This window comes from Ambystoma mexicanum, chromosome 1q (genome assembly GCF_040938575.1).
Source record: "Ambystoma mexicanum isolate Mex_15411 chromosome 1q, UKY_AmexF1_1, whole genome shotgun sequence".
In the NCBI taxonomy this organism is placed as follows: domain Eukaryota; kingdom Metazoa; phylum Chordata; class Amphibia; order Caudata; family Ambystomatidae; genus Ambystoma; species Ambystoma mexicanum.
Window position 1 is genome coordinate 430,287,008 of NC_090922.1, and position 26,062 is coordinate 430,313,069.

General features: G+C 44.8%; 1 protein-coding gene across 4 annotated transcripts in view; it reads left to right on the plus strand.

The window, feature by feature from the left end:
- DNAAF1 (dynein axonemal assembly factor 1) overlaps positions 1 to 26,062 on the plus strand; it is a 1,258,717-nt gene that overhangs the window by 751,928 nt on the left and 480,727 nt on the right. For all 4 annotated transcript variants that reach the window (XM_069639748.1, XM_069639762.1, XM_069639771.1 and 1 more), the window contains one exon: positions 20,185 to 20,406. In XM_069639748.1, the coding sequence (XP_069495849.1) occupies positions 20,185 to 20,406 (222 nt within the window). The remainder of the gene's footprint in view (positions 1 to 20,184; positions 20,407 to 26,062) is intronic.

Below are 26,062 nucleotides of genomic sequence, written 5' to 3' on the forward strand. Positions count from 1 at the left end.
CTGAATGGATACTTTTAATCTATTCTCGGGGTGTTGGGGATAGTGAAATTGTAACCCTTCCTGCTACACTTTCTGGCACGAGAGGATTATAAATACAACTTTGTTGCAATGCATGGAAAATGCACGCTGGTTTTCTTCAATCCTGCAAACTTTCTTCCTGGACTTCTTCTGCCCAAACGCTGGAAAAACCAGAGTAGAACACCCATTAGCTGTGTTGTAACAATGTGTCAACGTTATTCATTTATATTCACTGGGTTTCACTAGAGGAAACAGATATCTTTTTCAAGTCTATGGGCCTGGAATTACAAGGTCTTTGTTCGCACATGGGGTCTTGGGATTCGCTAATGGGAGCTCCTTGAGGTGCACTGTGACAGGCACCCGCCCTTAGAAAGGCCGCTTTGTCAAAGTACTCCCCTACCAGCCAGCTCCCAACCGACAATCAACCACCCACACTTGTATTCACAACCATTAAGGTAACCGAATTAAGTGATCTACAAAAATGATTAAAAATCAAAATACGAGAACAACAGTCCTATGGAAAGTTGTTCAGAACTGTTAACCGCTGCATGAACCAAGTCTTTAATTGTGATGCTCTTCTTACCATTCAAGAAATTATTTTCAGCCGTGAACTTATTTATCATGCCAGGCCAAGTTATACTCAAAAGGAGCCGGAAGGCAGGGAAATGCCAACTAAGACCTGAGGATCCAACTTTGCCAATTTACTACGGTTAAGAGGGAGACCAAGAGATTCAACTCTGCGAGTTCACCAATGATTACTACTATATTAAAGGATAATTTCCTACTTGCAACACTATTACATGGATTATCTGATTGGTTTGGGCAACCTTTAGTTCAAACATCTTTAGACCTAGACGTTCTTCACCAGCAGCCTTCTTCATTTTATGCATATTCTTAATGGTAGCATTTCACTTCACTAGCTTATTGGCCCAAGATAATTGGGTCTTTTTCTTTTTTCTCTTATTTATTCTTATATACAAAGGTCAGGAATAATAAACATCATCAAAGCAATGACAGTTTTATGAGTATTCTTTATTATTTATATTGGGAGCCACTTCAGAAGCCACTGCAGTACCGGAAAAACCTTCAGGGGTTAAATCTGGAAGAGAGAAAGTGGGAAAAAGTTCTGCAGCCAGTAGTAGCTCTCCATTCGAACTTGCTACACTCTCTGTATCTGGTACAATATGCACCTCAATATCTTACTGCACCCTCTCCTAGCCAGAGGAAACTATGCATGTTGCTCTCTCATTGGTTGATATAGATGATCAAAGGAAGGGAATGGGAAGGACATTTGTAAGTCTATGTCAGGGGCTGAGGCTTTTAAGCTTGATTGTATTTTTCAAACAATCATGTTTTGTTATGGTTACAATTAATTTCCTTCATACCGGAGCATTCATTAGAAAAGTCATTTACGACATTGTTGGTTTCTTTTGTTCTAGTTCAAACCCCTCCTAACAGTTATTTGGTTATAAATCATGGCCAGAAGATGAGTTTAGCTGATGGGACAGGCTACCCCTCACTAGACTGTGTTGTCTATCAGAGACTTTTAATAGGATTTCAACTGTCGTTTTACGTGTAGGCAATATTTAATCTAAAGAAGCATCAAATATAGATTCATCAAAGCCATGGCCCATGGCACTTGCCACAGAAGGTGACAAAGGTCTAGAATGATGGCTGGGCAAGAGGGAAGGGGCACAAGGTAAAGTTTGCGCTTTTTACTAATTGGGGAGAGTATGAGCTAGCCAACTGACAAAGAAAAGGCAACATGTTAGTGGCTCCTTTATAAGAATCAATCATTTCCTCCAATCTCCTTTCACCATTTCCGCCCATTACATTATATTCAACTTCTTTAATCACAGGATGGTTAAACATAGCAATGGCAAATTGCCTATGATTTCTAAAATGAACTTGTACTACTAAGGTGTTCCAAGTGGAATAATTATTTAATTAACTGGAGAGATTTAGGTTGAGAGTTGACAATTAAATGTAGTCATTTATTGAACTTGCCAATTTCAGCAGAGTGGCATGGGCAGGTTCTAACACGTTTGGTGCCAGTTCATCTCAAAATAGGTTAGTAGAAATATTACAAACATTAAAAGAATGAGAATGAATGCTACTAATAGAAAGTCCATCAAATTATTTGAATCGGAGCCAGTTGGAATGGCAACACTTCTATAGAGTAATGGGCGCAATTCACTCAACCGTTGAATTTGGATACACCTTGATGGTCTTTACACCATGATGGTCTTTAAGAGGAAGAACAGTCTTGGCTGCCCCATGAAATACTGGGGATGTGATCAGAGAGACCAGACAAATGCAATTCTGTTTGGCAGTTAGTAGAGCAGCTCTAAACTCAATCAGCTCCTGTTCACCTGATGCAAGAACCCAATAAAGTGCTTGTGCCGCAGTAAAGGGCAATATATGTTTTTGAAGCAATTATGCTACAGCAACAACCCTTAACCCACACCCTGCATTGGCTGCTATCTGCCCTTATCGAGATGATTGAGGGAGAGTAGGAGCAATTTCACCCAGGAATCATCAAATGGAGTAACAGCTCCAAGCTTAGAGAGCCCCCTGTCATCTGCTTCTAGTACTGAATTAAGTGCTTTTGCCATAGTAAAGTGAAGTAAACATTCTAGTCTGAATCCTTCTGCCTTTTAGCTCACAAGAATACAGCTGCAGCAGCCTTTCCCCAACAGTACACATCAGCAGATGACCTCCCCTAATGATCGTTGTTAAGCAATTCAGGTGTTTCAGAGGGGGGAGTAGCATCGATTCCCTTCTGAAATTGGGGAACTCGGGGAGCTCTCATTTGTCTGCTTCTTGATTCCAGTTTGGTCTGTGCCCTATTATACAAGCAGCAGAATTGGTGCTAAATTCATTTGCTCCCTTTTTTGCACAATGTTTGGATAATTTGGCTCCTGATGGGACTATAAATCCTTTTACTCACATTACCTTTTCTATTAGCCTCTGTCTGCACCCTTTCAATTTCTGGGTAAAGCTCTTTTGCAGTCCTCCTGGGCTTGCCTGGGTTTTTAAGCTACCTCCTCCCTCCTGTGGTTCCCCGGGAAGTAACCATCTTCTGCTCACTGACCTTGCTTTCAGGTGACCCTCTGGTCCAAAATCCATAAGTCTTGCCCTCCTCCTTCACACTCACTCCCCTTTCCCCTCCATCATCTACATGTCTGTCCTCCTGGAACTCTCTGCCTCTCCTTCCTCCTCCTCCACTGTCTCTCCAGCTCCTCTCTCTCTCTATCTCTCTCCCTCCCTCTCCTGGTCTTTTGTGCATTCTCTCTTGCTCTCTCTCTCGCTCTCTCTTTCTCTCTCGCTCTTTCTCTCTCTTGTACTCTCTGTAGCTCAGGGATGTCGTCCTCTTACCCACCAACCTAGTGGAGACTGGCTGCCTTTTATAGTGTGCATAATTAGGTTAATAAGGCAATTTGTTTCTGATTGTCTGGCCCATACTTTGTTGGTTTTTCCTGGCCCTGATGCCATGTACCTACCTCCTCCCTTTGTGGGAATCGCCCTCCTTTTTTGCAAGCAAGGAGAGATGTTTAATCATTTTGTTTGTCACCATGTTATGGTCCGAAAGGAGTGTCGTTGCTGCTTCCTGACAAAGTGCACTGCCTACCAAGTTCATGAGGAACTAGGAGTCCTGTGCTTGTATTCTGCCTGGCAATTTCAGGGGGAACAGATTCTCCTCTCAGTTTGTTCGGTAGGAATCAGAAGCTGTGGTTCAAGGTCGCACACAAAGTTGAGGTGCCTAATTTCTTTTTCAGTCATGTGTTTTATTAGAAGCCCAAGCCAGGTCGGGCTTTATCCTTCAAGCAGGAGCCACGTGCCTTGTCCATGCTAGGCAGTGTACAGTGTGCGTTTCTCCCTCACAAGTTGGCATGAGAACATTGGGGAGATCTCTGGCCGGTCCCTCTGGTCCAGAGTAGGTCTCTCTAACTGATGCAGTATTAACATAGCAATGCCAGAACAGGTTTGCTACAAGTAGCCAGAGTCCTAGGCCGACAAGAAGTCCCCCCTGTGCTTTCACTGGCTTTAACCATGGCTCTTAAACACCTTCCTTTCCCTGGGTCCTGCCCTTCTGTCCACTCTTTTCAGTTGCATTCTTCTCTTTGACGCCGGACCAAAAGCTCATACTTATGGAACCTCCTTCTGTTCCCATCTCCTATTCTTTGAGCACTAGCATCACCTCTTCGGCACTCCCGTCACATGCCCATTGCTTCATCTGTTCCATGCTCCCTGTGGGTCTACTCTTTACCTCTTTTAGGGTCTGAATTGCCCTCCACAGCAAGCTCCTTTACTTTCTCATGATGCCCAACTCCTCCACCTTCCCTCAACCTTGTCCTCTCTCCATCTGGTGCTCTTCTCCCCCACCTCATCTCTTTCTGATGGTCTCCTCCACCTCCTTCCAATATCTCTCCCTTCCTCCCCTCCTTCTGATTTTCTCTTCCACCTCCCCTTCTCTCTTTCTGCGTTCCAACTTGTTTCTGTCAGGGAATCTCCTAATGCCTTGGATATGGTGAAAGAAGAGTGGGAAACAGGGGGGGAAGACAGGCAGAACGCTACCCAGTTTATACAGACCATTCGAGAAAAGAATGGCTGCATTAAGGGACTTTCTACATGAACACGTATAATCCAGCCAAAACCACCAGAAGCCTTTGTATGATATCACCAGGCTTGCCTGGGAAATTCAAAGTTGGAGATGAGGTCTGTGTGTCATGTCACAAACAATCTATTCGCTGGACGGCATGGGGCCATGTCAAGTCATAGAAATATTAAGTGATTTGAACCACCATGTTCAACAAAGTGACTGCAAGAAGAGATAACATGTGTATCATATCAAATGGGTTAAAGAATGAAAAGACCATACTAAGCAAGCATGATGGTGAGTGCAAAGATCCAACTGGGCACCTGCTTAAAAGCCTCCTTATAAAGATAGTTCTCGAAACCTTGAAGGCCAGGCAAGCCAACTGTCAACAGGGATATCGAATTGATTTTGCTGATGCATTTGGAGACAAACTGTGAATGGTTATAGGATTAATGCACTGGATTGAGACACCATCCAAAAAGGTTGTCAGGATTTGGCCCTAATGCCTACTACAGTCAGACAGCAAGTGGATCAAACTGAGATTGAGCAGATGCTGCAAATGGAGCCATTGGTCGTCCCTGATTGCACGGGTCCTGGAGATTTTGCCTCGACTTATGTGAAGTAAACAAAATTACACAATTCTGTGCATAACCCATGCCCACCGTGGAGGAAAAGGTTGAGAGAATGGGACCGGCCAGCTATATCGCGACCCTCGATCTAATAAATGGTTATTGCGGGATCCTTTTGGTGCTGCAAGAAAGGGAGAAGACTGCCCTTTCCACCACTTCTGGCCTGTACCTTTCGCCTGCATTAGGCACTAGCCACCTTCCAGAGGATGATTAACCAAGTAATGTAACCTCATTTAGAATATGCTGGGGTCTTCTTGGGTGATATCATGATACATATACATAGCAGAACATGGTCTGAACGTACGTGTCAACTGTACCTCGTCACTCAGTCTGTAGTTGGCGCTACTGAAAGTGAACCCAGACAAATGCCACCTGGAACTGCCATCAGCCAAGTACCTAGGCTTTAAGGTCAGTATGGAATAGTTCAGCCTTAGAAAGCCAAGTTTGAGCCACTCGGGAATGTCCCGCAACTTCAGACAAAAGAGAACATTTGGCTTTTCTACCTCACTTCTCTACCATTTGCACCTCTTACCAGCTTCCTCAAGGACGTGAAGTACAGCAAAATCACCTGGACACCAGCAACTGTGGATGCTTTCAATCATCTGAAGCACTTACTTTGCTCTCCACCACTCCTAATTGTGCCATATTTAGTCAACTCCTTCCATTAACAGACATATGCTTTAAAGGGTAGGCTAATGCTGTTCACTCCCAGCAGTGTAACAGTAAACAACCTATCCTCTATATCAGCTGGAAGCTGGCCAAGATGGCGACTATGAATGCCTGGAGCAAAGGCTGCTAGGAAACATAGTCCTCACTGAAAGCCATGCCTCCTTTAATGAAAGGCATGCAGCACTAATCTCCACAGGTGCCAACGTGGACTGCGCAGCTTGGAGCCTTTACCGTGCAAGGTGCAGGGTAAGTATCTGGGATTGGCATGAGGGCATCAGGAGGGCAGGGGGGTAGCGTGACCTCACGCCTGACTGCTGCAGGTCTCACCTACCCCAGGAAACTAACAGAATGGTGGGACAGGGTGCTGCTAGCCAGCGATCCCGCGTTTCCAAAGAGGCACTGGGACAGCAGCACAGCAGGCACTCTGTCGGCTCCAGACACAAATGTACTGATTCATCAACAGTCAGCTTTGCATTTGCACACACGATACTTTAAAACCCATACTATTACTGCTGCCTTAAGTAGAGCAAGACCCAATTCAGAGGTCCCTAGAGACTCTTCCTGAGTTCCCGTACCTAATGCAGTTTTTCCAGTTCACCTTTTTCGAGCAGTATTTCCCCACATAAATGACGCAATCTTAGGAATCCATTGTATACTCGCAGAGTGTATCTTTGTGGGTGATACAAAGTTGTAATGTTACTGAGGATAAGCATTCCTTTCACATTCAGAGGGATTAAAAAGACTGTCAAAAGATTTACCAGCTTCAAAATCATATGCTAGGGAAGCAAGGGACCTGTGTCCTTTTCAAGCAGTGCTTTGCAGTAAAAGGAATGGGGAAGTGGATTCCGAGATGGCAGACATCCAAGTTAAAGGGTTGGTCCAGTCTTTAAACATCAGAGTAACCTTCGGTGAGCCTATGAATGGCAGCTAATCCTAGAATCAGACCAATATTGGCACACAGGTGCAAACCTTCACAGGACACCATCCCCAGTTGGGAGGGATCATAGCCATATAAAGCGTCAAGGGATAAGTCAGTTGAGGTGGGTCTTTGGTGAGAGAAAGTGGAGCATGGATGAGCAGCTGGGGTTGGAGAGGGGAGCTTTTAAGAAAGTGGCAAGCATGCAGAATGTATGAAGGGGGTTGGAAGAAGAAAACATATTGGAGGAGAGAAGGAGTTATTGAGAGACCAGTGGGGGAGAAAGAGGTGGCTGAGGAGCGGATTGGTGCCAGAGAGGAGCTGGGTGGCAGTAAGGATGAGGTTGGAAAGTAGGAGGAGTGTGGCAAGTTTGATTTTGGTGATGAGGCTGATGGAGATCTAGAAGAAACGTTTGGAGAACTTAAGGGGGAGCTTGGTTTACTTAAGTAGAGGCGTTGGGTGAACATAAGGATGAGGACGGTTAAAACTAAGGAGACGGTTGCCAAAAAGAAGGCAGTGATTTGGAAATGTTAGGAAGAGGGGGAATGAGGAGAATGCCAAGCAGTGGTAGGTGGAGAACATCAGAAGGTGGTAGGAGAACATCAAGAAGTGCTAGGAAGAAAGAAAACATCAGAAGGTAGGAGGAGGAGATCACCAAGACTGAGTAAGAGCAAGGTGGATAATCGAGAAGGGGCTAGTGAGAGGAGTGTAGAAAGAAGCAGCTTCAACTGCATGGGGTGGAGAAGGAGCCTGTGGTGTAAGGAGAAATTGAGCAGTTGGAAGAATATCAGGACCAGGCGGTAGGAGAAAGGAAGGAACAGTATGCAGACTTTACAGGGGAGAGGTGGGAGAATAAACAAGCCTATGGCAGGGAGCAGACACCAGGTTCAGAGAGGCAAAGGAGCGTATCGAAGCCAGGACCCTGAAAGGAAAGGATAGACATGCCCAATAGACTCAGTCTTTAGGGAGGAGAGAAGACCACCAGTGGACTGGTACCCCAAGAAATGGAACTACCTGAGGGAGTGCTAGATGCAGAAACTCTGGCTCTACCTCCCCTCCTCGAGGGGGCCCAACAAAACTTGCAGGCCCTGGACAAACCCATCTAGTCCCCTTTAGAAGATGGGAGCAGGAAACCCTAAAACCTTAAAATGACAGTGAGAGAGAGATGTGTTCAGGCACCCCTGGAAACTCCCAATGCCACTATCCATGGATTCCTGGAAACTCGCAATCGGAAAGACTTATGTAGAAATGTTGTTGAGCACTTCATTTTTCTCCGGAGGCCCTTCCGTCCATTACCATTCCCTTGACACAACTGAGATCCTTGAGTGAATTGTCATCCTATTTTAGTCAATGAAGACTAAACAAATTTTGTTTGTTGTTGTGTCCTTTCTTTGTGCAATTACCCACAATAAAAATCTTTGAACTACAAATGTTTGGTCTAGCTGGTCTTTTGATCTGGTCTTATGTGACATCATCCATATGTAATTAAGCATTGATCCTTTTTTTCAGGTGATTCAAAATGTATTTTCCCATTCAGGATTTCTATACACCATAAAACAGTGCCCAATATTGGCCATCACACTTTTTCCAAAACTAACAACCATTTCAGCCACCCTATGATTGGAGTACAATTTTGGTGGTCTTCTGGTTTTTTCTAACTCGTAATGCAGCAGTAATTACTACACAGATTTCAGGTTTCCTGAATGCAATATCTTAAACATTTTGGATATGTTTTTTTCCATTTCTGGTGGTCAGTACATCATGGAATATCAATCTTCCAATGAGGTGGTCAGTCCAAAGCATTATTTGAAGAATTGCCTGTCTTTAACTCTGTTGTTTGATGAGGGCCTCTGTGTCACCAATCTGCATCTCGTCTGTGTCTCAATCACAAAACATTCATGTGCGCGCCACCAACATTGATTGAACAAGATTGTGTATGCATTTGCACTGATTCCTCTCATTCTGATAACTCTTCGAAAGATCAGACCATCAAACAATTCTTCTCTGATTCTGGTGGTCTCAACTTGGCCCGACAGATTTGTTATTCCTGTCTCCTCTAGTTCTCAGAAGGCAGGTTCCTGGAATATCCTCAAGAGCTGAGCTCCTTAGTGGAAGGTATGCAGTTTCCATCCCTCCCTATCATCAATGAGTGAAAGAGCCAACTAAAGAGTGTGGTACATTTTAAACCTTTGTCTACTCACCTAAGAATTTGATAGTAAAATCTGGCCATCAGGGATGCAGGAAGTGCACCGTCCACACAAAAACAATACATAAGTAGATGACTTTGCTTTAGTTACTGGGCTCTGCACAAAAGGACTTTTCCTTGTTTGACTACTGTAGGGAGGTCAAGCAATGACACACTTGGCAACAACAACTGTGTTCAAATGAGTCCCTTGGCCAACAAAAGAGTTCACAAATCCTATGCTAAAAGAGTACATTCCTACTCTCAAGCACAATAGAAAGAGACTGCTTCCAGGATGTACTCACTGTCTAGACCTCTGCAATGATCCTGCTGTCAGTCTGACCTTTCAGACCTTTCTTTTCTTCTCAGTTCTCTTGCCAGGCCCTGCCTTTGCATTCCAACTTGGATTCTCAACATTTCCTGCTAAGTAGTTGAATATATCTCCATCCACTGGTACACTTTCATACTGTTACAGTTCACTTAGGTATTCCTCCCAGACCTCCGCATTCTTGGTGTAGGTCTCGCCACAACCTTGCTTTCAGGGTTCACTCATGTGGTCCTCAAGAGGACTTCATCAACTTTTTCTTGATCAGGCCCCACACGACCCGGGGTTCAGCGTCTACTTTGTTGTGTCTCACCATGAACTTTAGTTCAGAATGCATTTTGGCAGGTCTCTTCCATGACCAGGGGTTTAGCATTCACTTTACCAGGTCTTCTCCTGATTCTGGGGCTGGCTTGGTACTCTTGTGTCAGGGCTTGTGTAGCCGCCTAGCCTCTAACAGGGCCACAAACATTACCCACATTTATCTTGCCCCTGCAGGAAGGGGTGAGGCATATGTCCTCACTCCTCCTTGCTGTGGATTCTACTCTAGTTGCTGTCAACATGAATGGGCTTTTCTAGCCCCTTTTGTTCTATCTGTGTATTTATTCTCTATGCTTCATTAATGCTGATTGGTCAAGCTCGTTAGCGACTTGTTCCCTTGGTCACCTGTTTCAGGCGGTCCCTCTGGCGCTTTCAGGGTATCTGTTCCTGATGGCTTGCATCTCGGTTTCCTTATTCTCTAACATTGAATGGCAATCAGCAATGGAATCAGGTTTGTGAAGTTTACTCTGATATCTGTGAACTCAGCATACGTTTGGTTAAAAGCAGAGTGTTTACAATTGGCGTTCACAGGTTCTAGGTATGGTGGGGCTCTCCGCTGAACAGCTCATTTCAGATATTCGCTTTCCCTGCCCATGCAAAGTGGAACATAAAACGAGATGATGACCCATTCTGAGGGAGTTCTGAGGGTGTACTTAGAATGGCCCCTGATAACTGCCTCAAAGCAAAAGACTTATTGAGAGGTCATGGTCGCTCACCCTATGTGGGTCAGGCCTGCACACTAGGGAATGCAACGTGGGTAACCCGATTCTAAAAGATTTAAAGTCATAGCAAATCTTTTAGAAATGCTTATGTGCGTACCTGGCATTTCACACACATCATAATCAGTTTATAAAGAAGTAATTTTTTATTTTTTTCTTCAGTTTATTCACCTTATTCTGAGGGTCCCTCATTTAAAAACAAATCCTATTTTCATGTTTGATGTGTTTGCAGTGTTTTAATGTGCACACGATTCTGAGACTTGCTACAATCAAGTGCTCTATAATATATGTATAGTTTGTGCTACAAAATATGACAGAAAAACATAACAAAGTTGCACAACAGTTAACGCCACTATGAAACCACAACAATCTAATTAGCAGGTACGTAAAATCAGGCTCATGATGACAAGCATGTACAGGGAGAGTGGGGAGCGGACAGTATTGAGCACATATTGATGGTCCATAAGCAGTGAAGACAACAGCAGATTGTGTAATCCAATATAGGGTGGTACCAGGACAGACTAAAAGATAGTGCTGTCTGCCTGTAGAATAGATGGAGGCAAGGTAGAATTAGAGGTGCTGTTGAGCGAGTGGCTGGTGTCTTCAGAAACAAAGCTGTAATGTGTACAGTGTTGCAGGCTTACAAAGAAAAAGACAAGGAGGATCCCTTTTCTCTATATTGGCTAGCAAACTGTAGAACTCCCAGTCCAAACATCTTCCCATGGAAGTGAACCATCATAAATTCAAGAAAGAATTTAAGACATGGTTCTTCCAGCAAATTGACTGTACAATAATGAACCTAGACCAACCCAACTGGAATCGCCAGCTTCCATAGATTTCTACTTATTAAGCGTATAAGCACTTAGACAGGCATACAACCTAACTCTGTACAAAGAGCACTAGATTGCTGTACCACTAGCTTAGGGAAACTCAATCTCAGCCAGGGTTACTTCATTCAGATGCCCATTGCATCTCTTTTACGCTCTACATCAATTCTATTCTATATTCTATAGAATTTATTGTATAGCGCCAACTCGCCCGCAGGCCTCAGAGCGCTCAAATGACAATACAGACAAAGAACATGGGCCGCCAAACAGCGGGTTAGTGGACGCTATGGTCTGTGTCGATGGTAGTCTGCGTCGATGGTAGTGAGAAGCTGAGGAACCTAGATTCCTCCTCCATCGAACAAATGGGTCTTAAGAGTCTTCCTAAACTGAGTGGCAGAAGGCAACTGCCTGATGGACAGTGGGAGATTATTTCATGTCCTTTGCCCCATGCATTGAAACTTAAGTTTCCGTATTTCTTCAATTTGAAACATTGTATGAACAGAAGGGCCTTGTTATTGGATCGCAGTGTTTGTTTTTGTGGTAGTCTCTTGATGCGTGATTTCAAATATTTGGGGGCGATGCCAACAAGGAACTTATATACCAGGCAGGATGCCTTAAATTGGACCCTTTGTTGAACGGGAACCCATGTAGATTGCTCCGGGCTTTCAAAACGTCGTCCCTACGTCCTATATTACAGATGGCTCTAACAGCCCCGTTCTGTATTGTCTGTAGTTTTTTTAGGTTCGCTGATGTAGTGCCAGCCAGTAGGCTGTTACAGTAGTCCAGCCTAGAATTGATGGTTTCTGTTATTATGACCGCCCTGTTGGCTTCTGAGAGATACGGGCGAATCTGGCAGAGTAAGTGAGTCGGGTAAGTGCAACTGGAGCTTACAGCGGCAACATGCTTGTTGAAGTTAAGATTGCGGTCAAAGAGTTAAGTTATTTAAGTGTCTTAATGTGGCTGGATTCCTGGATGCTAGTTCCTCCAACCTGGAACGCTTCATATTCAGGGCCTAGTGTCTTAAGTTTGGCTACACTACTGACAATCAGAATCTCTGTCTTCTTGTCGTTCAAGGGCAGGAAATTATCTCTGATCCACGTTTTGATTGCATTGAAGACCTCCGTAACCAATTGGGAGTCAGCTTCATAGGTATGCATAATTTGCATATTTGACACCCAGGCCATCCAGGCGATCAATTACCAACTTGGAGTAGAGTTTGTAAAGCAGTGGGGACACACTAGACCCTTGGGGAACACCACAGCAAAGGTGGACCTCCTCGAACTTGCAGTCTCCTCGGGCTAGCTTAGCTCTCCTAGCTCCCAGGAAAGAGCTGAACCAGTTGGTTGCTGATCTAGAGCATCTGCCCACCTCGGTAAGCCTGACCGCCAGTCTGTCATGATCAACTAAATCAAAAGCGGTGGACAGGTCCAGGAGGAGCAGCATGGCTACCTTCCCCTGATCAACGATTTCAGAAATGGTTGACTTATCCTCCAGCAGGGCGGTTTCAGTTCTGTGATTCTTTCGGAATCCAGACTGTCAATTGCACAGAAGCCCCGCTTCTCAACAAAAGGATCATATTGCATACATACCACTTCGAATGGATTGTGTCCTCCCACGTATTCCTCATTTTAGATATTCTTATCGTCAGCTTTGCTGCTTAGGAAAAAAAGATTCCACACCAGAGGGTGCTCTGCTTGATGTTGTGGCGTCGATGTCCCTCGTGGGCTGCCGTAGAGTGTCAGCATCATCCGTAATATAAATGGCTAGAGCCGTGCCCGTTGGCTTCAGTTCCGTTTTTCCGAAAGCTTTCGCTTTGTGTGTATGAAAATGGCACTTGAGTCTTTCAAAATGTCTTCTTCATCTAATCCTCTACCCCTAAAACCGGCTTAAAAAAATGCCAGAATTGCGGGAAAGAAAATGTCCATAACTGATCCCCAACGAGTTTGCCTCTGGTTCCTGGGTCCAGACCATCGAGTTGAGGACTGCGGTTCCTGTCAAGCTATGACTGGTAAAGCTCTCAAGGAACGACGAGGTAAATTGGCAGTGGGGGAGGAATTTTCGAAGGCCTCTTCGAAGAAAAATAAAGGCTCTGCGGAATCTAGGGAAGAGCCCCAGCGTAAATCGAAGAAGTCTAGATCTAGGAGTCGGTCAAAAAAATCTTTGTCTTCTTCGAAGAAGGCGAAGAAGAGGCGCCACTGAAATCCCTCTTCTTCTTCTTCTTTATCTTCTGATACAGGGGTTATCACTTGTCCATCTAAGCATGATTCCCTAGAAAATGGGGAAAATGGGAGGCTTTTAGAGCCTCAATGATGCAAATGTTCGAGAACGCGGCCCGACCCACTCGAAGAAATCGCATGAAGACCATGCCTCAGCTCATTCTAAGGATGACAGAGGAAGGTCAGAGACTAGATGCTTAAAATCCGGCGAGAAATCGTTGAGGGTGTCGTCGAGAGAAACCTCTCCGATACCTCATAAAAAAGAGCAAGACAAGCCTATCGGTGGATAAACCGAAGACGACACCAGACAAAATGGCATCAGGTTCCAAACCGTCCTCGGAACCTGCTTCAAAGATTTCCTCGACGGCGCCTCTATCTAAAGCTCCATCGACATTATCGAAGCCGGCGTCGTAAAACCAAGGTCGATGCCATCGCAAACCACTGGTAAAGTTTTTCCCCCTGTACCAAGAAAATACTTTTTCAAGTCTATGGCCTCTACTTATGAGGAAGAACAATCCTTGGAGGAGGAGATTTTGCCTTTTGAGGTGAGATATGGTGCACATTTTTTTCCTGAGGAACTAAATGACCACCAGTCCAAAATGTCTGATCTCTATGACTGTCTCCAAACAGCTAGTGGTATAGACATGTCACCTGAATTGGAATTTGACAAACCTGACCCAGCTGATCATGCTGACTCAGCATATAGCAATATTATGAATAGGGTGGTGGAGTTCATGGGATGGAACAGAAATTCACCCATCTACGAACAAGATGACATGATCAGTCAAGGTCCTCAAAAGGATCCGGTTCTTCCTTTTCACACACAGCACTTCAGAGGAAGGTTATGGCCACATGGGAAATCCCAGATTCTGGACCAGCAGTAAACACAAATTTGCTAGGAAATATAGACCCTCATCCTCCGACCCTTCCTATTTAACTAAGCATCCTACACTGAAAGCTTAGTGGTCCATGCAGCTACATCCACCAGGGAATCTGCATACCCCTCTATTCCCCCAGACATGGATGATAAGGGAATTGATGCCTCGACTCGCACGATTTTTTTCTTCGAGCAGTATGGCTTTAAAGTCAACAAATGTGACTTGCACCCTTGTGAGGTTCACATACACCCTGTGAGAATGTATTAGTGAGGCGGCTGAACACATTCCTGAGGGCGAATAACGAGACGGCTTCCTTGCGATTGTAAAAGATGGAAAGGAGGCTATTGGGGAATGCCTCCAGTCAGGACTGAACACTGCCTACAGCATCAGCAGGTCCATGGCTTCTAGCACAGTGCTACACAGGTTTGCGTGGCTGAGAAAGTCAGGCTTTGCACCGGATTTGCAGGCCAGACTTCTCAATATGCCATTTGACGGCTTGAGGTTGTTCGCCAGCAAGGCAGATGAAAGTTTGGAGAAGCTGTAGACCTCTAAGGCGGCGGCGAAGACAATTAGAACCTCCAATACGCCAACCTCAGCGACACTCCTACTAAGGCTCATCTTCCAGGAGGGTCATCCTTTCATTTTTATTCCTCATTTGGAAGGGGAAGAGGACAGGCTAGTCAAAGAGGATAAAGAAAAATTCCTTGTGGTGGATGAGGAAAGGATGCTGGATCAGCCCCAGCAGCGGCAACTGTCCCCTCAGCCACTGCTGCAGTCGCCTCAAAGCCACTCTGAGGCCTTGACCCACAAAACCCTGGTGGGAGGCAGAATCTCTCAGCATCTCAATGAATGGCGGGGCATTACTTCAGATGCTTGGGCACTGGAAACAGTGGCTCAAGGTTACTGCCTTCCTTTTCAGAAAAGACCTCAGGACCACCCACCGGATACAACTCTGTCGAAATTCCAGATCCGCTCCTGTGGCAGGACATTTTAACCCTGCTAGAGAAAGATGCAATAGAACATGTACCTGTAGCGCAGAGGAACAAGGGTTGGTATTCCCTATACTTTCTCATCCCAAAGAAGGACGGAGGATTGAGACCCATCTTGGACTTAAGAAACTTGAACGAGTTCCTCAGGAAGTACAAGTTCAAGATGGTAACCCTTTCTCAGATCCTTCAGGCTCTCCAACTCCAAGACTGGTTGGTATCATTGGACCTTCAGGATGCTTACTTTCATGTGCCAATCCATCTCAAGCACAGAAAGTACCTGAGGTTCGCGGTTGGCAGTTCTCACTATCAGTTCCGGGTTCTGCCATTTGGGCTGACCTCTACCCCCAAGGGTTTTCACCAAGCTGATGGTGGTAGTGGCAGCGAGTCTCAGTAGAGGGGGGATTCACGTCTACCCTTACCTGGACGATTGGTTAATCAGGGCACGTTCACCCGAACATGCACAGGAACCTCTGGGCATGACCTGCCACTTCTTACACAGACTGGACTTCTCCCACAATTAAAAGAACAAGAAGTCAAATATGATACCATTCCAAAGACTCCAATTCATCGGAGCAGTCCTGGATACTTCCTCTGGGGAAGCCTTGCCTCCACAGGTGAGAGTTCATCCCATTCTGTAGATAGTAACAAGGTTACAGAATGCCCAGCATATGCCGGCCTTTGATTTTCTGAGGTTGCTCGGCCTTATGATGTCCTGCATTTTTCTGTTGCCAGAGGCCAGATTGAGAATGAGATCCCTTCAATGGGCCCTCAGGACTCAATGGTCCCAATTTTTAGGGAATATGTCAGATCTTGTGCAAGTCCCGGCCAGGGTGGCTCAAGATCTTCTATGGTGGGCTTGCAAGGACCATATTCTCAAGGGAGAAGCTTTTTGGGAACCATGGCCGGAGATAACAGTAGTGACGGACGCCTCACTTACAGGGTGGGGAGCTCATACCAACGATCTGACAATCAGCAGTCGTTGGTCTCCATCTGAGTCCAAACTACACATCAATCTTTTGGAGCTGAGGGCAATCAGACTAGCTCTGAAGGCATTTCTGCCATCTGTACGGGGAAGGAATGTCCTGATAACGACGGACAACACAGTGGCCATATACTACCTCAACAAGAGGAGGCTTAGGGTCACTACCACTGTGCAGAGAGGCAATGCAGCTCTGGTTCTGGGCAATACAAGAAGGAATCTCTCTGTCGGCAGTTCACCTAGCTGGAGAGCAGAAAACGGCAGCGGACGCTCTGAGCATGCAGAGCACAGTATCCCACAAGTGGGAACTAACTCAGGAAGTCCTTCAAGAGATCTTCACCCTTTGGGGAACCCCTCAGGTGGATCTGTTCGCTACAAGTGTCAACAGGAAGTGCGAACTGTACTGCTCAAGGGAATTTCCTCCAAGAGGAGCCTTAGGGGACATGTTTGTATTGGACGTGGAATTTCCACTACTATACTCGTTCCGCCAGTCCCCTTGATTCCTCAAGTAATCAGGCGGTTGAGAAAGTTCAGGAAAACCATGATCCTAACTGCCCCGGATTGGGCCAGGAGGACGTGGTACCCGGACCTTCTGGACATGTCCATCTGCCCTCCAATGCATCTTCCACTAAGAGAGGATCTTCACTTGCAAGAGGAAGGTTGGGTTCCCCATCCAGAGGTCAAGACGCTCAGCCTTCAGGCATGGTTTCTGAGAGGCTGAGGTACAAGGATTGGGACCTCCCGGACAACGTAATGGAGATTTTGCTTTCGCCAGAAGGCCAGCAACCAAATTCTTGTACCGGTGATGTTGGAACAAGTTCAGTAACTGGTGCAAGGATAAGAATGTGGATCCATTCCTATGTGGTACACCTATGGTACTTTCTTTCCTATTACATTTGGCCAATCGGGGGCTCCAGATTGGTACAATAAAAGGATACCTAGCTGCACTTTCTGTTTTAAGCGCTCCTCGGAAGAAGTGTAATTCCATTGATTGTGCAGTTTTTGAAGGGTCTCACTAATGTGTAACCTCCAGTCCCATTTGAAGTCCCTGTTTGGGATCTAAATTTAGTTTTAAAATTCCTTACATTCATTCCTCTCTAGCCTTTGCATTCTTGTCCGCTAAAGCTTCTCACTTTGAAGACAATCCTACTAGTGGCTATTACATCAGCCCGCAGGGTGAGTGAGTTACAGGCTCTCTCTTGTAAGCCTCCTCACACCATCTTCCATAAAGACAAAGTTATACTTAAAGTCAAACCTTCATTTCTACCAAAAATAGTCTCTGACTTTCACTTGTCTCAAAAAATCACAGTGCCATCTTTCTATCCTCCCACTTATGCAAGTAAGGAGGAAGAAAGGCTCCACAGGCTGGACTCAGAAAAGGCTCTCAGCTTTTACATTTCTAGACTGGCAAAATTTCGGCAAAGTGACCAACTTTTCATTGGATATACCGCCCACAAATTGGGCCTTGCAGTAACAAAACAGACCTTATCCAGATGGATAATCTTAGCAATTGGAGAATGTTACAGGCTGGCAGGTAAAGAACCTCCAGATGGGCTAAGGGCTCATTCTACTAGGGGCATGGTGACTTCGACAGGTCTTTAGAGCGGTATCCCGGTCCAAGATATTTGTGCAGCGGCCACCTGGTCATCAATGCACACTTTTGTTTAGATTCCATCTCATCCCAAGGAGGTCTTTTTGATAAGGCTGTTCTACATACGGTCCATGAGTAGAATTGACTAGTACTCCCTCCTCCAAATTTTTCACTGCTTTGGGAGTCTATCTAAGATGAGGAATACATGGGAGGACACAATCCATTCGAAGAACAAGTTACTTACCAACTGTAACATTCTTTCGATTGGGTGTTCCTCCCACGTATTTCTTATCAACCCTTCCAACCTACTCTGCCGTACAGTTTACACATTTTACACTCAATGTTCCTTGAGAGTTTACGGTCAAAGGGTACGCCTTATCAACTCCTCAGTTGAGGATATCGAAAAAACAGAACCGAAGCCAACGGGCACGGCTCGAGCCATTTATACTACGGATGAGGTTGACACTCTACAGCAGCCCTCGAGGGACATCGACGCCACGACTTCCAGCACAGTGCCCTCTGGTGTGGAAAACAATTTCCCGAAGCAGCAAAGCTGACGATACGAATATCTAATATGAGGAATACGTGGGAGGAACGACCAATTGAATGAACATTACAGTTGGTAAGTAACTTGTTCTTTGTCTATAATCTTTAGGAGGAAAGCGACATTGGTTATGGGGCGGCAATTCACTGGTTCCAGTGGATCCAAGCCTTCCTTTTTTAGTAGACCTCAAACCTCTATCTCCTAAAACAAAGCAAGCTTGCCACAAATGCCCCTGAAGCAATCATTGAAAACATACCTCATACACCCCCACCGACTAATTCCTCCCTGCAAAAACCTTTCAATGTTTTACACTACATCCACATGCCATCAGACACCCCGCACAGTCTAGCACACTAAACTCAGACACCTAATCTATCCTTTCTCGATCAACACCCACTACACTTCTTTTCACTGCAATGCATCTATGGCTACCCTCTTAATCCTGACATAGCCAATATGGCTAACATGCCCCAGGGTACCCCCACCACCCATCTAAACACAGTAGAACCTACACCAACACAGAGTTAATTGGTGCTTCCACCCAGCTCTGAACACTGCAGCTTTTCTGCTCCTCCCCCTGCCTATCCCACTAAGTCTACCTCACCCCTTTTTTATTACAGAGCCACAGGCAGCAAGGCCAACGTTATTGGCAGAAGGGTGCTATACAAGACCACTGCCTTACCTTACCACAGAAGTAAAAGAAACCACTGCAAAGTTTTTTCTTTATTTCAGCAGTTACTGGGCGTAGCTAGGTTCAGGGGGAAGGCAGATCATGGGTACCAGTGAAGAGCTAGGGATGTTCATAGCCTTACTGATGGTTCCTCCAGCAGAGCAACACTAGAATGTGTCGGTGAGAACTCAAAAAGGGGGTTCTACCATGTACATAAAACCCTGTGAGTTGGCACACTGTACAAGTATTTTATTATATAGTTAAATTACATATGTTTAATTAAAGGCACAGGGAGATAAAGCAATTTGCTCAAAAAACAAATGTTACATTCATGAGAAATAAGGTATATTGTGTCATCTGTGTGAGAAGCCATATTGTTTCGTCCTGTAGTAACGGGGCAGCAACCTTACATTTGTGCTTGTACATTACATTTGATCTACTGTCTTGTAAGTTCCTGACCAAAGAAGGCCTTTAATAGAATCACCGTTAGGCTCAAGTATTCAAATGTATCCTTCTTTTTCTTCATCTTAAATTGAATGAATTCATTCTTAACGTTTTGCAAATCATGATTGCCCTTATGGGAGTTGTAATCGAAACATCGGGCCTCATTATAAGTTTGGTGGTGCGGGAAAAAATGATAGCAATTCCGTTGCCCCCAATTTTCAGCGAATTTCTCACTCTGCCAAATCAAAGTAAAGGCATCTCCCCATTTTACCATTTTTAAAAAACTGAGGAATTTCTGATGGTAGAATTACCACCCACAGTAATTCCTCCAAATCCCCTATGTAGTTATAAAACACCCAGAATGGGGGTCAACACTGCCCTTCTGCCACTCCTGATCAGGCAAAATCCGAGTTTGTCGGGAAGTCCCCAGGAACAGCAGCCAAACTCATAATGAGACACATTGTAATCAACACTAGGTAGTCTGGGATTGTGTAAATACTGCTTGCACATGCTAATTTCACACGCATTGTTCTTTCTATCGTGAACTTTTCTAGCAAAAGCAGAATTTAGAGTATCATTGCTTTTATACATTCCTATCTTGCTACATCCGTTTCATTTTGCCTATCTAACCTTCTGCATTAAGACATCTTTGTTGGCTTCAATGTTCTAGGTTTTGCCCGCATCGAGAATCTTGAGGAGTACACAGGGTTGCGATGTTTGTGGTTGGAGTGCAATGGACTTCAGAAGATCGAGAACCTTGAGTCTCAGACAGAGTTGCGCTGTCTCTTCCTGCAGCAAAATCTACTTCACAAAATCGAGAATCTTGAGCCTCTTCAAAAGCTTGATTCACTCAATGTTTGCAACAATTACATCAGGAGTATTGAGAACATTTGTAAGTTTTCTCGCATTGCGAGTGGTATATTGTGGTGTTGTCCCCATAGGCACATAAAAAAAATGCACCGGCTAAGTGTTGGCCAATAGAATGGGTGATCTGGTCCCCCTTAGCAAAAGGGCTTACATGTCATTGTCTCTGGGGATCATTTGGGGCTGCTGTAAAAGCAATTTCTAATCCCGACGAAGTACACCTAAACGAGCCAATGTATCCCAGGATTTTAGATTAGCAATAATCTCATGCAGGCTTGTTGTATGTTGTCTGATAAGTCTGTGCTGGCTTCAGGAACCTGGTGGAAACAACAGGACCTGTATTAACTGAACACCCGTGAAATTACAATTTTACACAGTATTAGCACTGGGCAAAATTTGCAGTAGTGCAAAAAACATGTTCCTTCAGTGCATTTTTGCACCAAAACGCCGATTGCCTGAGGGGCGTATTTTAAACCGTATTCGCACTAGGCAAGCTTAGCCCTGGTGTAAAATACATTTCAAGAATGTGTTTTCTGCACTAGGTCATTTTGTGCCCTAGTGCTTGCCTTGAAATGTGTGACGAGACACTTATAGACCATTTGGAAAACTTTGAGAATGACTTCTCTATCGTTAACATTGACGACACGAACACGGGTAACCCAAGACTGAAAATCAACTATAAAATATATTGACAGAGGGCATTGTAACATATAGTGTCTTTTATGTTAATGGTCATTTGTATAGCGTCTTTCACCATTGGTATGGTCTCAATGCTCTATAGGTTGAATGCCCTCGGGGACCGAGTCCAGGTCAGTGGAGGGGGGGTGGGGGGCGGTGTGTGTGTGTGTGTGTTTGTGTGTGTGTGTGTGTGTGTGTGTGGCTAGACCGAATTGTTCGTGATGGGTAGCTGCATCCTAATGCTAGAAGTAGTGTGCAGGGTGTGTGACAGGTAGTGTGAATGCAAAATACAGAGAACTAAGCGCATGGTCTAAAGCTTGTATTGTTTAAAGGAAGCAAGAACTGATGAAGTGTGGTTTGCTTTGAATTCTTGAAGTTGAAGCATAAGTTGAAAAGTCTAAATATGAGTTGTTCTGACTCTTGCCCGTGCTCTTCTATTCCAATGACGCCCACGTTATTCAAAGTCACTCTCTTTAACCTACTCCTAACAACGAATGCTTCTTCCGTTGTATTGTCTGCCGGTAAAAACCACGATTAACACATTGACCACACGAGATTTGTAATAAGAACAAACGGACCATGAATTCAATATTTTGCCACTGTGGAGGAGTCTCGAGGTTTATATTTGGAGTACTAGAGTAAACCGAACTGGTTTATGGAAGCAAAGGTCCCCAGGGATACCTGTGTCATTTTACTTGTGTATTTGCAGGTGACCTTTTGAACGAATTCCCTTTGGAGTTTATTTTTCGAGTCATTTTCTAAACCCCGAATCGGCCAAACAAAGTGTAAAGGCGAAGTGTATGCTCTTTATGCTTCATTTTAACGATCTGAGGGATTGTCAAGCCATGTGTAGGCAGAGTAGGTGCAGGGACCGGGATGTAGACATTATATACACCTTTCTGTCTGCTTTTACACTATGGTTTTCCGCAGCATCTATCTTTATCCTGGCGGAGAACGTAAGTATAGCTATGCAATCGCCCAGACTTTTGCGCATCTTAAAAGCAGGCAGATTCCTTTAGAGTCCTTTGTAAATTCTGCCCGCAAAGCATTATTTGCCGGAAGCATTTACATTTGTTCCAAAACGGACAGGAAAAGTGAAGAATAAAACCTGTTTTACGCTTCACATTTCCACTCTGTGAGAAAATCTGACCTTTTTTCAATTTTTAGCAACACAATTATCTGGGTAATTCTGTTTCTGAAAGTGGGACCTTCCAATCAGATACCAGTTTCATAATACTTCATGCCAAAACGCATAATGTGACTGCTGGCATCCCCAGCAGCTGCCCTGCAGTGGCAGCAGAGCAGGTCCAAAGGTCACGTGTGCATTCCTGAACATAGCTGCAGGAACGCAAAGTTGCAACAGGCTGAGGTGGCTTTAATATCACAATATCGCAATTGTGTACCCCAGCAGCCTGGTGGTATATTAATATCTAAATACCTAGATCTTAATATAAGCCATGTCTGAGAATACACAGTTATACAGCCACGAGCATTTGATATCATTTAAGTTTCTGCTTGGTGGAGAATGACTCATTCATGACAGCGCCCTGTCTGGGCTGGGTGTACCCACAGCAACCATATTGGGTCTATCACAGGAAGCCCTCTCTTTCATCCCCCTGAGAAGGGCTGACTCCTTCAGCCATGGAATAAGAACAATCACAGGGGCTTCAAATACAGTCCTTTCACTTCAAAAGTCATCTCTAGGGTGCTAATTACTGGGGGTCTTTTGATATAGGCAGACAGAATAAGGGTCAGGTTTATTGTAACCCAGAGAGGAACTTCAGTCATAATAGGGTTCTCACCATCTTGGATTTTGCTAGGGCTCCCACATTGTCCCCCTCCCCACTTGCTGCAGACAAGGCACTCTTGATATGACATCAGCATGCAATGCACACTAGTTACAGCAGCCAGAATTGCCCCCCGCCCCCCTAATAGGCTTGCTGTGGACCAATCCACTTTCACACTTAGCCTGCATAATGAGGGGTATCTCCCCCTCCCCCTTAGTTTATTCAGCTTTGGAACACTTATGAAGATGGATTCACTGGCCAATCTACTCCAAAATCCACTGCCAGCGAGGTGGAGACTTGGAGCTCCAAGGAAGATGAAAGTTCTTCTTAACCATCGCAAGGGTCCATTTGCGATGACCAGCTGGCTGGACAAGGGCCACTGCAACTGAGAGTGGTATGCGGGACCTGCTCACTGGAGGTGTCAGAACCCTGAAAGTGACCTCTACAAACCTTCCTGATTGGGAAGGGCAGAAAGAAGGACTTACTTTGACCATGAGGCCAAGTCTTGGACTCCCAGTGACTACACAGCCCAGAAAGCAGAACAAAGCCTGTCTACCACTTCAAGATGCTCTTCGAGCCGGCTCAATTGTGCGCCACTCACGTGGAGCCACTCAGGATCTGCAGTGCTGCCATTGGCACTCCAAGTATTTTGAACCACTTACCTTCTCTTCGAGACGTCCAGATGCCAACTCAACCTATTAAAGCAGATCACCCCGACTCAACCTAATCACTTGCTTGACTTGGTGCAAGCCATTAACTCACTGCGTCTCAACCGTCCTCTAAACCCAGCAGAAGTATTATCTCGGCACGACTCAAAAGCCGACTTGACCCATTGGAAGTCATTGGCTCGATGGTCTCTAGTATCCTCACTTTGAAGCCCAGTCTCTACTTTTTGAAACACATATTCATTAAATGTTGTCATTTTGCTGCTTCAATCTTGCTTTAGTGCGACTGTCTGCTTTCTCTGTGTTTTCCCTTGCAGGAGTTGACCAGTAGGGTTGATATTAGCTATGTGCATTTTTATAAAGATTCTATTTTTCACAAACCTTGGTTGGGTATTCTTTTGTTTTAGTACCACAGTACTATTGTTTTCTGGAGTGCTTCCGTACCATCTCACACACCTTCTCAAGAGTTTAGCCTGCCCTCGGCCTGCACTACCCTAAATGGTGAAGGAGCTATACCTGTGGGCTGTGCCCATTTCACCTTTATGATTGGGATCACTGCTGAGTAGTGTAGGACTCAGTAGGCACTTTACCCAGTACTCCGCCCTCTACTCTTGCATAACAGTAGTCATTTCGTCATACACTGTTTTGTAATTGACATAAATTGCGCCGTACCGACTTTTTTAAATGTAAGTGGAAACAGACACTGCCCCCTTCCATGCAATTTAGGTGTCATGAAAAATTAGCCTTTTAGTTTCTGTGGCGGCCATGTCAGCCAGGATTTCGTTCCCTTTAAAGGGCAAAGCCAAGTTGTGTTCAGAGCATTGACTCATTTCCCCTGGAGAACATCTTGTGGAGGCGCTAACTGCCTCAATAATAATGCATGCATGCATACATCAGAAGCTTAGACACGGTTGGGCCCGAGTGGGCAAGGCCCACTGAAAATCTGTAAGTGCCCATTCAGCAGCGCTGAGTGGGCATTTACAGATAACTAAGTAGCTGAGCAGCATGGGTGGTGGCGATAGGGAGCCCCTCTCGCGCCACTGCACATCTCAGAAAGCAGGAAGCTCTCCCTTCTTCCTGGTTCCTGTCTGCATCGAGCGCTGAAGGCCCGGTGAGCAGCTGAGGGGTCGATGGCGTGTCATGTCTGGAGAGAAAAAGGTAAGGGGGAACAAATCATTTTTTATCTGTGAGGATTTAATGCTTGTATGTAAGGCTGTATGTATGTATATGTGAATGCAAGTGGGTGCCTGTGCAGGTGTTCATGTATGAATGAGTGCACTGGGAATGGTGTGTTTGTGTGTGAATGTGTGTAATTGAGAATGCAGTGTGAATGTTCAGGGTGCTCATGTCAATGACAGAAGTTGTATGTGTGCGTGACTGGTGTGTGAATGGGTATGCATGTCTGTGTGCAAGTGAGGCCAGGCACACATTCATACGGCGGCATGACATATTTTACTTCTATTTTTGGGCAAAGCTAGGCCAATTTGATGTATTAGTATGTGGAGGGCAGGTTAGTGTGGCAGAGGGTACTACAATGGGGCAGGCATGCAGGATATTTTCATACTGTGGCATGGAATATTTTACTCGCATTCAGGGCAAAGGCTTCAAGAAAAGTGTTCTTACATGTGGAGAGGAGGGCATTTGTGAAGCCAGCAAGGGCATGTTCTTTTACCGTCGCATGCCATTTTTTACTGCCGTAAATGGCAAAGCCAACTTAATGATTGCTCTTACATTGGAGAGGAGGCATTTGGTTCTGGGTGATTTTATAGAAACATGTTTAAACTGAAACATTTTAAATGAAACAAAAACATTAAAAAAACCGAATTTTTTGGGTGCCCCCCGTTTCCCTAGGTTTATAACTCCACCCCTTTTATTCCCCTACCCCTCACCCATACATATTTTTTACTAAAAAACAGTGTTTTTATGCTGTTTTGGTTTTGTTTAAATTGTTTTTTGTTGTTATGTATTCAATATTATCACTGGATATCGAGGCATTTATGCAGCCACCAAGGAAATGTTTTGTTACTGGTGCATGGCTTTTTTTACTGGTGTAAGGATATTGGCAACATGTTGAGGGTTCTTATATGAGGGAAGGGGCATTTGTGCATCCAGTGATATGTTTTCTTACTGTGGCATAGCTTTTTATACTGGCACTAAGGGCAAAGCTGACATGATAGGTGTTCTTACATGGAGGGGGTGTCAGCATTTGCGAAGCCAGCAAAGACATGATTCTTACTGTGGAATGCAAAGCTGACATTATCACAGTTTTTACATGGAGGGAGGCAGGCATTTGCGCAGCTAGCAAGGACATGTTTTGTTGCTGTGGTATGGCAATTTTTATGGGTGTTAAGGGCAAATACAACATGAATGTTATGGGGGAATTTGTGAATCCAGCAAGGGCATTTTTTCTTACTGTGGAAATCGCTCTTTGAATGGCATAAGGACAAACTCACGTGTTCTTACATGGGGACACTGGCATATATTGGCAGAGCCAGCATGAACATGCTTTCTTATAGTCTCATTACTTGCATTATAGACAAAGAAAGCATGAGTA